Source organism: Pseudoliparis swirei, chromosome 13 (genome assembly GCF_029220125.1).
Source record: "Pseudoliparis swirei isolate HS2019 ecotype Mariana Trench chromosome 13, NWPU_hadal_v1, whole genome shotgun sequence".
Taxonomy (NCBI): Eukaryota; Metazoa; Chordata; class Actinopteri; order Perciformes; family Liparidae; genus Pseudoliparis; species Pseudoliparis swirei.
Genome location: NC_079400.1, coordinates 5,403,978 through 5,417,697, shown reverse-complemented (window position 1 = coordinate 5,417,697; position 13,720 = coordinate 5,403,978). Strand labels below are relative to the sequence as shown.

Sequence of the window (13,720 nt, the reverse complement as noted above, 5' to 3'; positions counted from 1 at the left end):
TCAGACAACATGTCCATCAGAGAATGTCTTACATGGCTCCTTGGTAGCAAGGACACATGCCTCCTTAACCTCAGAGCTCATGTCATCATTGGGTAAACTAATGTACAGCATCAGTCAAATTGGGATAAATGATCTCCCTCTTTTATCGTGTAATTGTTAGATGCTAGTAATGCAAAATAGATATTGAAGTATATGTGTGTCGGACTTGGATGAGAGGTAGGCCTGGGACAAATGATAGTGTTGCTTTTAAGTTTGGGACTCCAACAAGGGATGTATATGGATCTCCATTGATATATGGACCAAGAGCCATCCCCTTCATTGAGCAGTCTGACTGCTCTCCTGGTGAATCGGGCAAAGTCCTGCACTCATGTGCTTGTGTGTCTACATGTTTACCGAATTAACTCCTAGTTGTATAGATTGTTTCCTAGATTTTCAGTATCGAGCCAGACAGGAAACATTGTGTGAGTTAACAAAGGTCCCAGACTGATAGTTAAACTAACACTAGACCACCAGAAGGCCCCAGGATGGCTTCCTTGACTGTAGCACATGGATTGAATAAATGCACATAGAATAGTTTAGTTTTTGAATTTAATCTACTATTGTATAACTTCTTCTCGTCTTGGTGCAGTTGTTTAGAACAGGCTAAACGAGTAAATGCGCCAAAGTTTATTTGAACCAAACCGTTTAGGTGTGAAAGCGTTGTTATTGTTACGACTGTTTTTACAGACATTGGAAAACTTGCACTGTTTCTCTTCTCTGGCCTGCTACCTCAGCACACAGTTGAGGACTGAAGCTCTGGTTGATTACTTAAATATGAGCTAACAGTGTTTTGGCACACATATTTGCTTCATCAGTTAAGACGTCATATTTACATTGAAGCTAACGTTATTTCTAAATGGACTTGAAAAAGGAATGACAACCTCGGGCTGCACGGTGGTGGAGTGGCCACCACTGTCGCCAGAAAGAGGGGCCCGGGTTCGGACCCCAGTTGGATAATAGAATGACCAAACCTCATCTTAATATTATGTAACGCATTGTTTGGCGCCATCCTCGGTGTCCTTATTTAAATGTGTTTCAAATGGATGACACAAGTAGTCCCATGGACCCCCTCTAATTCAAAAAGAATGATGTATGTCTAGGTGATGAGAGAGGGCTCCTCTGACGTCCTCAACAAGCTTTACGACACAACTGTTGACAAGTTGGAGGCCTTGAAGTGTGACTACGAGTCTCTGAGGAAGCGCTACAACGAGAAGACGGCCGGTCACAACGCAGACATCAGTCGTCTGGACCAGGCTGAGGAGGAGAACCATCGGCTCCAGAAACAGCTGGATATGCTGCTGAAGCAGAGAGATGCTGCCATCCACTATCAGCAACAGTACTCCTCGTCTATAAGAAGGTAACGCCAGAAATATAACACACACACACACACACACACACACACACACATTAAGCAGCTGTAAAAAGTCTAATGATTAACAGCAGTTGCAGCAAACTTTGCTTCAAACTCAGTACTTGAGCCAAGGTCAAATCTGCACAGTGCTTACAATACTCTTAATCCAAGGCAGATGAAGCTTTTGTCTTTTGTGCAGATGCTTTCTCATTTTAACTTTTAATTTATGATGCTGAGATTGCAAGCCTGTCACTTGCTGTTTTTGCCTGTCTGTGCTTCTATTTTGTTTTTATTAGAAATGGTATTCAGCAAACATACAAATGTAAAGGGTGACAGTTTATAAAGAGCAATACAACTCAATGTAATTGTCGATGTGGTGCAGGTTTGACAACACGCATCAAGATCTGTCCAAAGCCACAGCCCAGAACCAGGAGCTGCAGCGAGAGATGGACCGGCTGCAGGCCGAGGCGACCCGGCAGAAGACCCAGCAGCTCAAGGCGGTGAAGGACAGCGAGAAATACAGGGAGGAGCGGGACTCCGTGATCAACGAGTACCGCTTGATCATGAGCGAGCGAGATCAGGTGATCAAAGAGGTGGACGGGCTGCAGACCGGGCTGGAGATGGCCGAGGCGAAGCTGAAGAACACCTCCTCAGAGAGGCGGGTGGCCAGCGAAGAGCTGGAGGCTCTCCGACAGGTAACTGCAGAATCAAAGGGTCCTTAAGTCCATGCTAAGAAGGAATTTGGATTCGATATTTTACATTGAGAAAAGTTAGTCCTGATTGGAGTGTGTGTGTGTGTGTGTCATGAAGAATGGCTTATTGCATAATATCTGTTATTCTTGTGTCATCATTGGTATTGAAAGGCTACAGTCCAGTATGAGTCGCCTCGCCAATAACAAAATCAAAACAAACTCAACAAATCAACCTTTTAAAAAGAAAACCTCTTTTGTAAACTAACTACATCGGAAGTTTGATAGTAGCACCTTTTTGTTCAGTGAGACTAGATGACACATTCAGATTTTATTGGTCGAGTGTCAGAGCAAGAACAACAAAGAAGGAGGTAAAGATAAGAAGGAGAAACGATGCAAAGTGGAGCTTAATTAGAAAAACTATTTTCGGAGTGACTTCTTCACGTTTGATGTGATATGATTTTGTGCGATTTTTCAAGGAGCTGGCCTCAGCACTGGTGGACAGGGACCGGGCCATCTGTGAAAAGAATGAGCTGCTGGAGAAATACTGCCGTGAGGTGAAGGACAAGGCCGAGGCCCAGAAAGAGCTGAGCCAAGCCTGCAGGGACGTCGAGACGGTGCGCGAGGAGAGGGACGTGGCTCGCAAGGAGAGGACGGAGGCCATCATCCAGAGGGACCAGCTGCTGCGAGAGTATTACCAGGCCAGACAGGTAGCCCGACAGACGGGAGACTCATCATTCCAAATGGAGGGATGGATTTATCCCCATAACAATAATCCCTTCATCTCACATCGTCGTCTGAAATGTTTTTTTGTTTTTGTCCTCGGCTGGCAGTTTTTGTCACGCATTGATTTTATTGATAAACTGTGCATCACCATCGCACTTGGTTTCAGGGCGATCACATTAATTTGTAAATAACGTCCTGAGATTCCTGCATTAGGAAATTACCAGCAAGACCTGTAAAAAGGGTCCTTGACTTTAAAGTGCACAACAGAACTGCACTGCATCAGAAATGGATAATTAAGCCAAACTGTACAATAGAGTCTAATGGAATTATTTCAGCTTTCGCCTTAATTAATGCTCTATATTTGGCAGCTTCCCTGCGGTACAGTTATTTAGAGCAGAACGGCATTCCCCACACATACACCAGCAGACTCCCAGTGAGACATATACTATATCTGACTCACGTTAGTTGGGTTGCAAATCTGCTATATGAGAATCATTAAAAAAAATATATATAAATATTTGCATATATTTACAAACTGTAAAATGTGTCTACACAGCTCAATAATGGATAAACAGCATCTTGCTGTTCACATCCTGTGTACAGTCCTTCATTGACTTTCATCCCTGTACACTTCCTTCAACTCCTCCAGAAACAAGACTCTGCCACTCTGGACATGGAACGAGCCGACAAGGAGATCGATATCCTGAGGAAGCAGTACGAGGCCGTCTCCCAGGAGCTGAAGGAGGCCGTGCAAGAGGCCGAGGTCGCTAAGTGCCGGCGAGACTGGGCCTTTCAGGAGAGGGACAAGATAGTGGCAGAGAGGGAGAGCATCCGGTGAGGAATGGGTTCAGAAGATGCTTGTTTGTTATATGAAAATATGTTGTTTACATTGCAAATTATTGAAGAAAGACTTTTTATACATGTATATTTTTGAATGCGCATCGATCAGCACCCTATGTGACAACCTGAGACGAGAGCGGGACAGAGCTGTGAGTGATCTGGCGGATGCTCTGAGGAATCTGGATGACACAAGGAAGCAGAAGAACGACGCTGCACGCGAACTCAAAGAACTAAAGTGAGTCATTCCGCCACACTGTTTTACAGGTTTGAGTCTTTCTGCACTATTTTTAGCATTACGCCTTGAATTTTATTATTCAAGTATCTATTGTCTATACACAAAGTTTCAGAGTGTGCGCTTCTTGTTTTGGGGATCCATGAGGATTTCATACCGCATCTTTTGTGCCATCCAGTGGAGGAAGTCTGTCACTGAGTGAGCAAAGGGACTCCTAAAGGGGACTGCACTCACCATGTTATGTGCCCTGCAGAGAAAAGATGGAGGACCAGCTGGAAAAGGAAGCACGGTTTCGTCAGCCGATGGTTCACAGTTCACATGATTCAGCCATCGACACAGACTCGATGGAGTGGGAGACGGAAGTTGTAGAATTTGAGACGCACAGAGTAAGAACCACTGAATAGTTTTTGTTCCTTTTACTTATGTTTCAGTAAATTCACTTTTGTAAACTTTAAATGTATTATGTGTTGTCCTATTCAGGACATGGATTTGAAAGCGCTTGGGTTTGATATCGCTGAAGGGGTAAATGATCCTTATTTACCAGGAGATTGTGGCATATTTGTCAGTAAAGTGGATAAAGGAAGTATCGCTGAAGGAAGATTACGGTAAATGTCTCACTACTTATTTATTTGAGATAATGAAAGATGCAGTGGTTTTATTTTAATAAAATTAGAGTTTGAAGTAAAATAAATAATAAATGTGTCCCAACTTTTTTGTTTCATTGACCGATCACTCTGGTTCCTTCTGTGCAGGGTGAACGATTGGTTGTTGAAAATGAATGATGTGGACCTGACCAACAAGGATAGGAAACAGGTGATCAAAGCGGTGCTGAGCGGCGAGGGCGTGATCAATCTGGTGGTACGCAGAAGGAAGTCCCTCGGAGGACGGGTCATCACGCCGATGCAGATAAACCTGGCTGGACACAAAGGTAGGCTTCAAGCTCCAATTAGTACATACACTTTACCAATACAATGCTGCTTTTAACATGCAACTAATCACATTCTGTAGTTATGTGTTAGTTGGTACAACAAATGTAATGGCGAAATTCTTTTAGCTGTTTGTTTTTATTTGAGATGGATGTTTACATAAAAAGATTAAATCTTTACGTTTTTATTCGTTTGAGAAGGACAATGTACATTGATGAACACTTTAAATACAAATTTAAATGCACCCGATTAAAGCCGCAAGGCTGATATCCATTGTCTGTCTCCCTGCCAGAATGGACAGGCTGGGTGTCCGAGAGGAAAAGGTCATGCCAAAGGGCAGTAGTAATCGAAAAGATGAATAGATTGTTTAAGTTTTTTGAAGATGGAACCATCTAACAGGACGTTTGTTTGTTCTGCCTTACCTCTCAGACAGTGGCATCGGTGTTGAAAGTGGTGTGTTTGTTGCCACTCTGAGTCCAGGCAGTCCAGCTGCCAGAGACTGCGCTCTTACTGTCGGGGATCGACTGTTGGCTGTGAGTATCAAAACCCGTTAAGTTACATGACAAGAGATGATGCCAAGTTGACCGCATATGGGCAGAGACAGCCGCCTCTAGAGCCCTCTACTGGACACAGGCTACTAATATACCAATTCTTTGAAGTGCCGAAAATATAGTTCTTCCTCCTATCGGTTGGTAGACTGGAAATAATAATACAAGGATTTTTTTTTAAATGAATGTCAATCAAACTGGAACATTAATTAGCTGTAAGACTTGGAAAAATAAAAGTGTTTGCTTTAAGATTGTTTTCTTATCTATCTAACAGCGCAATCGATAATGAAGCAGATTTCCTACGCATTATGTCATCTTTGTTTCCCCCAACTATTCTTACACACACACGCATGGCAAAAAATTCCCTAGCACAAGCTGGGGCTAGTGTAATGATGTATACTATGTTGCCTTTGAAGGGAAGTTTTAACTACTGAAATCTTTTCCGATTGTCCCACTACAGATCAACGGCATTGCACTTGACAACAAGTCGCTCTCTGAATGTGAGTCTCTGCTGAGGAACTGCCGTGATTTTCTCAGCATCTCCCTCGTGAAGGTAAAGTCCTCCTAAGACCTACACGCACACTCTAATTTATTACCTAAAAATGAAATTATAGTGAAATAAGCACTGATTTACATCTCTTCCTCTACAGTTCCTCCCACAGAGCTATTCTGGCCAAAGTTTATTTGAAGGTTTGAGAGACTGGGAAAAGATCTCTCGGCTCCAGCCCTGTGAGGTCCACGCCATTAACTGCAGGAACTCCACGCACAACTGCTCCACACAAACAGACATTTGCAGCTGTGACTCGGGTGGCAGGGGGGACGACGCTTGTAAGGAGACGGGCGACTCTTTGGACGGCAGCAGTGGCAACTCCCACTGCCACCACAAGCCTTTTTCCAACAGCTCCCTGCATTCCCGCTCCCTCTCCAACTCCCACAGTCCCTTAGAGCCCCACCCAGACTTCTGCCACCGGAGGCCGGAGCTCCACCATCGTCCCGTCACCCCTGTGCTCTCTGACTGCGTCTCTCCTCAGACCGTTTTGGACCGGTTGCAAAGTTCCTCAGCAAAGCCCGGTGGAGGCACGTGGCCTAAAGTCATAACTTTAACGGAGTGTGCCCAGCTCTCGATTTACAAAAAAGTCAAACAGAGGAAGTCCATCTTCGAGGTGAACGCTTTCAGGAGACCCGAGGCGTCCTCGAAACCGGAATACATGACTCTTTCTCACTTGCCCAAGCACTCGCCGCCGAGCTCGATATCTGAATCCGCTCAGACTCCTCCCACCCCGCCAACCAGGAGCGACTCGTTCCGGTTCAAACATCGCCAGCAGAACAGCTCGGCATCCGACTCCACAATAACCGCCGGCACTCCACCAACCACCCCGGCTCAATCTGCAAGCTCACAGGACCAAGGAGAGGCAGGGGACCCGCTTTATACCTCGGACGCTCCTCCAGATGAAGCCAAAAGCGGCTCCAAGAAGCCTGCTGAGGAGGGGCGTCGACAAAGAGCGGAGGAGCGGCTGAAGAGGAGGTACAGGCCGAAATCAGCACCTGCACTACGGCGAAATGTTACTCCATTACACATCCCTGGCCCCATGCAGGTACATTAAGATACTCTCTGTATCTTGTTCATGTGAGTCTGTGGATTTTCCATGTTTTATAGAATAATTGAGAAATTGAGAAAAAAATCCTTGTTTGCTTCTTGCAGGTCCAGAGTTTCTCTAACGACGAGCACTCTCCGGAACCGATGGACTTGTTGCGCTTCTCGCCCATGCGTTCCAATCGGTACAGCATGCCCTTTGCACCCCCCAGCTACGGCAGCGTCGCGTCACGTAGGTCCTTTAAACAACTTTGCCTGTTTTTCTTTTGCATCCAGGAAACGGGAAATGCACGCTCGAATGTGCCTATTGTCTGTGCGTCATTAGAAATGAATGGGAGACGGAGGGAATGTTTGTTGAATGGACATGTAATGTGACCCAAGACAAATGTCGTCTCATCACGTGGCTGACGTGGCGATGAGGAGCTCAGTCTGATCTTTATGTCGCATCCTGTTCTCTGCGTTCCTCCAGACCCAGCACAGCGAGGGTTAGCCGCGTGTCCTGCAGTGACGGCGGTGATGAGGAACCCAGTGTACACCGCCTGGAGCCATGAGATCCAGACCAATAACTGTCCTCCTGCCTCCAGCTCAGGCGTCCACACACATTCACATCTAAGGTGGTAACATCTGCCAGTTTTGTTTTTCCTCCATTTTCCACACTTTGTCACAGCAGACATTTTGACTTGCAATAGTAGGAAAAGCAGAGGCACGACTAAAACATTGTGGCATGTCACAATATGTTCTGCGTTCTCCGTCTGATATTAAAAATGAATATCTTTTGGGTTTTGGACATTCGAGGACACCACCTTACTCATTGGTTGCAGTTTAATATTTTCACATTCAACTTTGTTTTGTACAATAAAATACACCAGAAGCATTATTAAATTGGTGTTTCCTCTGCACCTGAACTCATGAACATGTAGCTAATTACAACTCTCTCCGAGTTGAATGATTGACTGTTGAAGGACTTACTGAGGCCTTTTCTCTCCACTGTTAGCCCCCAGCATCAAGGTTGCCTCAGCCTGGACCTCAGCCACAAGCGCACTGGAGAGTCTGAGAGGAGCTGCAGCCAACCACCACACAGCACCAACTCCCTGCCCTCCAGTGCCAGACTGGGTATGAATGCAGTCCTAGTTTTAGACAACTTATTAGTTGTATAATATGTAAATAAAATAAAATGTTTATATATTTGCCAATTTAAATGTGCAGTTCAGCCGAATTATAAGTTTTTCTTGCTTTTAGTGAGCCATGCAGATAGTTTTTGGTGATCAGCAGCAACGTCCTGGTTACTCTGGCCAATCCACAGACAAACGTAAACTGTTTTGTTAAGAAAGGTATCTGTTTTTGAAAGTAGTGAGACAAAGTCTGTTTCCAAGTTGTGAAGGATTTAGGGCGATCTGTTGGCAGAAATTGAATATAATATTCATAATTAGTTTTTTATTGGTGGATAATCACATGAAACTAAGAATAGTTGTGTTGACGTGCCACCTTCACTCAGCAATACCCTTGCCATCAGCATGGCTTGATAGCCACATAAACAAGTTGTACCTTTTTTTTTACTTTCTGTTTTTGTGAACCTTTTTAATGACCTTCTGTTTGCGGTACTCAGGCTTCTCCAGTACTTTACAGATTAAGGCAGAACGCATTAAGATAACCCCAACTCGTTATCCGCGCGCCACTGGATCTGATAAAGGTACGCCTGAGTTTTACAGCTACTTTGTCTGATACTGAGAATCACAGCAGTGCACATCAAGTCTGAATTCTTCCCCTTCTCCTCCTCCACTCCAGGGTCCCTCTCACATTCGGAGTGCAGCAGCCCGACACCGCCAACGTCCCCCATCAATTTGGAGACCTCGTCTTTCGCTAGCCAATCGCAGAGCTCCATTTCCACCCAGCCCAGGATATCAGTCAGTCCCGCTCCCGTTGGTGACAGGCGGAAGGACGGGTAGGCCAGCCCCTCCATCAGGGCCGCTATGCCGGCATTATTCAGCAGAACGCGACGTGTTTTCCACCATTTGTCTGTACTTCTGTCGGCCTCATTGTAATTGCTTGTGAAGCCGTAAACAAAGCTGTGAGCCTCCACCCTTGTATCATTAGAACAGACTCCCCATCTATCATTTTATCCTCCTCTTTTTACTCTCTGCCTCTGTTCATTACAACCTGAAATCTTTCCCCCCTACTTTGGGTGATTACTCTTTCTTTTCTCTCTCCATCTCCTTCTCAGATTTGTCTCTTATGTCACTTCTTCTGTCAGACTTCCACTGGCCGTTAAACCCAAGTTCGTCTCTTTAAGAAGCTTGAGGTGCGTCTTGTGCTGCCTGTGGCCCATAGAGTGCGATACCTGCAAGGGTGTGGGAGCACAGATATCCAGACCTACACACTGCATATATAGTAGAGCAGCACTTGTGACATATTTATTTGAACGTTTAATAGCCATGATGTAACAAAAATGCTGATGGATGTGTGTCTTTTTTAAGTCTGTATTTTTCTTTTCTTATTTATTCAGAATGCTGTTTTAATTTTGTATGATTGCATGACTTTAAGTTAGTTTTTGAAATGCATTTGGCATGTACCACATAGCTATCATGTCTTATTAACTGAGGGCTAGCAATGTATATTTAAGGAATTGTTCTGAAGCAAACCACAGTACAGAGACTTAAGAAAAAAATAATTCTTTGCAACTTGACTATATATATATATCTAGTTTGTATAATCAGAGTTGCATGTTGCAGTCTTCGTGGTTCACCACAGATGTCTTGGCATCGATTGTAAAACATAATCCTCTTTTATTCCCCTGAAGGCCGTACTTGGAGGAGCCACGCAATGTCATCGTACAGAAAGGAGCCGACCCACTTGGGATCTCCATTGTGAGCGGAGAGAACGGCGGAGTGTTTGTGTCCAAAGTGACAGCAGGCAGCATCGCACACCAAGCCAGCTTAGAGTACGGAGACCAACTCCTCGAGGTACAGCACCTAGCACACTTCCACGAGATATCTAGCTGTGGTTTACCGTTTCCTTTCTGTGTCTGATGAGTCACTCCCATTTCCAGTTTAATGGAATCAACCTTCGCAATGCCAACGAGCAGCAGGCGCGGCTGGTGATCGGGCAGCAATGTGACACAGTCACCATTTTGGCTCAGTATAATCCTCACATGTTTCAGCTGGGCAACCACTCTCGTTCAGGGTAAGATGGCGAGGAACACAACACACACACACACACACACACACACCACAACAATCACTCGCACGGATTGATTGCGTAACGTTAAGGTCATCAAATGATTGCCAGTGAAAGTTGTTGATAACGTTAAAGGACATGAATGGAACGATTATGCTACCAACATTAATACGCTGTTCACAGCAAACGACACATCGAGTCACTTCCAAACAGACGACATAATGCGGCGGCAATGTAACAAATCAAACGAGAGCAAGCAACAAATGCAAACATTACACAAAGTTTACATTTAAAACGATGGTTAACACGATGTGTGCCACAACGAAACGACTGTCTTTTTATATTTAAATTTTTTTTTTAATATAATTTTTTATTTTTCGTTTTTGGATAGTATCTTAATTTATAAAGTATACATCAGCACAGGTATAGTATTCAATATATACCATCCAGTCTTTCAAATTAAAAAACATTGAACATTTTTGGGAGTGTACATACATATAAAAAAATTTTAAACATTGATTTAATTTCCAACACACAATAAATACTACTTAAATAAATTATAGCTAGAGTAAAAAATATTTTGACTCTCTACTGTTGTCCGTAGTTCTCGTATGGAGTCGATCAGCAACCAGCCGACTAGCCGCGGTAGCGGCGCCACGACGCCGGACAACGAGTGCCCCAGCGACACTCTGAGCGAGCAGGACGAGGGCACCATGACGCCGCCGTCCAAACAGACCACTCCTGCCAACAGCCCTCACGGCTCCTTCAGGTAGGACTGGAAACTATTTTCACATTCAATATACCTTCACTTGTGACATTTTTGCGACCGATGTGACCGGCTGTACGCTTCTCTCTCGATCTGTACGTCTTTTTTGGCCATGACTGAAGAAGTCCTAAGTTAGTTATGACAAGTTTTTCTTGTGATTGGCAACAATTGTATATTTCAGTAGCCAACAAATATAGGCTACAAAGCTATTTCTAGGCATTTTGCAGGGGTTCGAGTGACGCATTCCAAGCTTGACTACGGTTTCTTCAGGCTTCCTGGTTCCGGTACACTCCGGGCTGCAGAGCCTCGGCTGGTACGGCTGAAGAGGATCCAGGTGGAGCTGGGAGTTCAGGTCTGTGGGGGAAACCTTTATGGCATCTTCGTGGAGAGTTTGGATGACGAGAGCCCTGCTAAGAGTCCTGACGGCCTGCTGCTTGGAGACTTGATATTGGAGGTATTTGCGAGAAAATCATTTTAATTAACCAAGAAGGTTATTTGCAAAATATATGTTTCTGGTCACATCTTAATGCATTTTAAACCACAGTGTTTGGTCTCGACAAATGAGCAATTCATCTTGAGTATATTTGTATGCCTGTGCCGCCACCAAGCCATTTACTCCTGCTTCTTCCCCCTCTCAAACACAGTTAACAGTAATTTAGTGAGAAGAATGGCATAAGATTGTTAAATATAAATGCTGTTGAAAATTTAAAGAAAGAAGCTCAACTTTTCCTAATTCAGCAACTTTCTGGGTGGCTTTCCAGTTTGCATCTTGTAGTTTTGGCCTCAACACCCAATGAAATGTTGGAGTGTGACACCACCTGAGTTACTGTGACTGAGCAAAAGCACTCTATGGTTATACACTCAAAGTTCAAGAACTGCTCCCGTTTTAGCATATTCAGTACATCTCTACAAATGTATTTTTTCGTGTTTTGTTTGGCTTGCTTTTATTGAAAATGATGAGTCATTCTTCGTTGGCAGCCAAGCTCTGTGTCCTCTTCTCAAATGTTTTTAATTGATGTTTTGAAACAGTACAACGGCATCAGCATGAAGAACAAAACTAAAGAAGATGCTTACCTGGAAATGTTGAAACCAGCTGAAACAATCACATTCAAGGTCCAGAACTGCGTGGACAACCTCTCTGCAATCAAAGAGTCCCCTGGAGATGGATTTTTCATAAGGTACTTCAACAGATCTTTGGATGTGTTTGAAGAGTGAAAATAATACAGTATTAGTCATTGTAACATGTTTGGCCTTAAATTACAACCACAAAGAAATCGACGTCATTTTAGTTTGGTGTCGAGAACTAATCTTTGAAAAGGCAAAATCTTAAATGCAGAATCTTAAAAAAGAAAAGAAAAAGCTTTTATGTTTGTAATTTCTGTGAGGATCTGGTCCGGCCTTGTTTAAACGTCAGAGTAATGTTTTCCTCATAACTGCCTCGTTGTTGTTCTCTTGTCAGAGCACTTTATGAGAGGGTGGTGGCAGAGGTGGAGCAGGAACTCTGCTTTAAGAAAGATGACATCCTGTATGTTGAAGATACACTACCAAATGGCAATTTTGGCTACTGGATGGCCTGGCAACTCGACGAGAATGCACAGAGGTTGGAGAAGGGGCAGATTCCAAGCAAATACATGTAAGTTCAGCTCGAAGTTTGCTTTTTCAGTCGAGAGGTGATTTTAATTGCATCTGTCACAGTTGAGTTGAACATGCTGATGTATTTCTATAAGGATGGACCAGGAGTTCTACAAAAGACACGGCACGGCCGACATGAAAGACGACAACGGCACCATCAAGTCTCTGTCGGCCGCCGCTCGTCGATCCTTCTTCCGCCGCAGGCTGAAACACAAGCGCAGCGGATCAAAGGATGGGAAGGATCTGATGACTCTGGACGGCATAAGCATAGATTCTTTGCCCATTACAGAAGGTGAGAAAACATCTCCTGAAATGCACATTATGAGTTCACGAGAATACTTTATTCCACAGCGAATAGTATTCCTTCCATTAACATTTATAATATTTATTGATCAATAGCTCTAAAATATGTGTTTGATTTTTATGGGTTACTGTTATTATAATTATTAATTGCATTACTTTAGTAAATATATTTCTTTTATTCCATCTCTGTGATTTCAAGAATCATGACCAGATTGAAATATATGAATGAGGAATGCAAATGCCCCGAGTTACGTTGACTTAACCTTGAATTATTGGTCGCCAGATTTATCGGGTAGCTATCGGGTGTTAAAATTGCATAGAACTCACGGTGGCTCAATATTTATTACTATTTTGTATTTTTACTGTTTACTTATGAGACATGGTGAAATCCAAGACATATTTTACGATGTCGCTTGTCTGCACCTTACCCCCTTTACTGCTGTACTCCAGTAAATGTCCCCACTGCGGGCGACTAATAAAGGATTATCTTATCTTCTCTTATCTATCCTTTCCCAGGGCACATGCATTCATAACTAAGATTATTCAAAGGCAGCTCTATTTCTTTGCTCTCCTGTGTATTTTCTCATGAATAGTTCTCTGTATTGATCTGCTCAGATGGAGTCAGCCTGATGTACCAGAGGGTGCAGCGGGTGGAGAGCGCCTTCCCCAGATCGGTGCTGGTCTTGGGCCCGTTAGTGGAGGCCAGTAAGGAGATGTTGGTGAAGGAGGCTCCTGACCAGTTCTGCCGTTGTCTGCCTGGTGAGCATGTTCACACACGGCTGTTGTTGGTTTGCTTATTCATGAAGGATTCTACATGCGTCTCATTGTCAGGCTGCAGAGAAGGTTTCGACTAAGATGCTTGGTTTCCAAATTTAAATAATAAATGTAATAAGCAGAGGG

The 13,720-nt window shown here is 43.9% G+C and overlaps 1 protein-coding gene across 1 annotated transcript in view; it reads left to right on the top strand.

Annotated features, from left to right (window-relative positions):
* LOC130203160 (disks large homolog 5-like) overlaps positions 1–13,720 on the top strand; it is a 31,647-nt gene that overhangs the window by 9,408 nt on the left and 8,519 nt on the right. Inside the window, 25 exon segments of the mRNA XM_056429075.1 lie at positions 1,140–1,396; positions 1,773–2,085; positions 2,559–2,789; positions 3,455–3,639; positions 3,755–3,880; positions 4,131–4,263; positions 4,358–4,482; positions 4,630–4,805; positions 5,233–5,336; positions 5,812–5,904; positions 6,002–6,946; positions 7,054–7,177; positions 7,415–7,559; positions 7,940–8,058; positions 8,552–8,635; positions 8,731–8,887; positions 9,167–9,244; positions 9,743–9,905; positions 9,992–10,125; positions 10,724–10,888; positions 11,156–11,339; positions 11,915–12,063; positions 12,345–12,518; positions 12,613–12,809; positions 13,436–13,579. Of these exon segments, the coding sequence (XP_056285050.1) occupies positions 1,140–1,396; positions 1,773–2,085; positions 2,559–2,789; positions 3,455–3,639; positions 3,755–3,880; positions 4,131–4,263; positions 4,358–4,482; positions 4,630–4,805; positions 5,233–5,336; positions 5,812–5,904; positions 6,002–6,946; positions 7,054–7,177; positions 7,415–7,559; positions 7,940–8,058; positions 8,552–8,635; positions 8,731–8,887; positions 9,167–9,244; positions 9,743–9,905; positions 9,992–10,125; positions 10,724–10,888; positions 11,156–11,339; positions 11,915–12,063; positions 12,345–12,518; positions 12,613–12,809; positions 13,436–13,579 (4,705 nt within the window).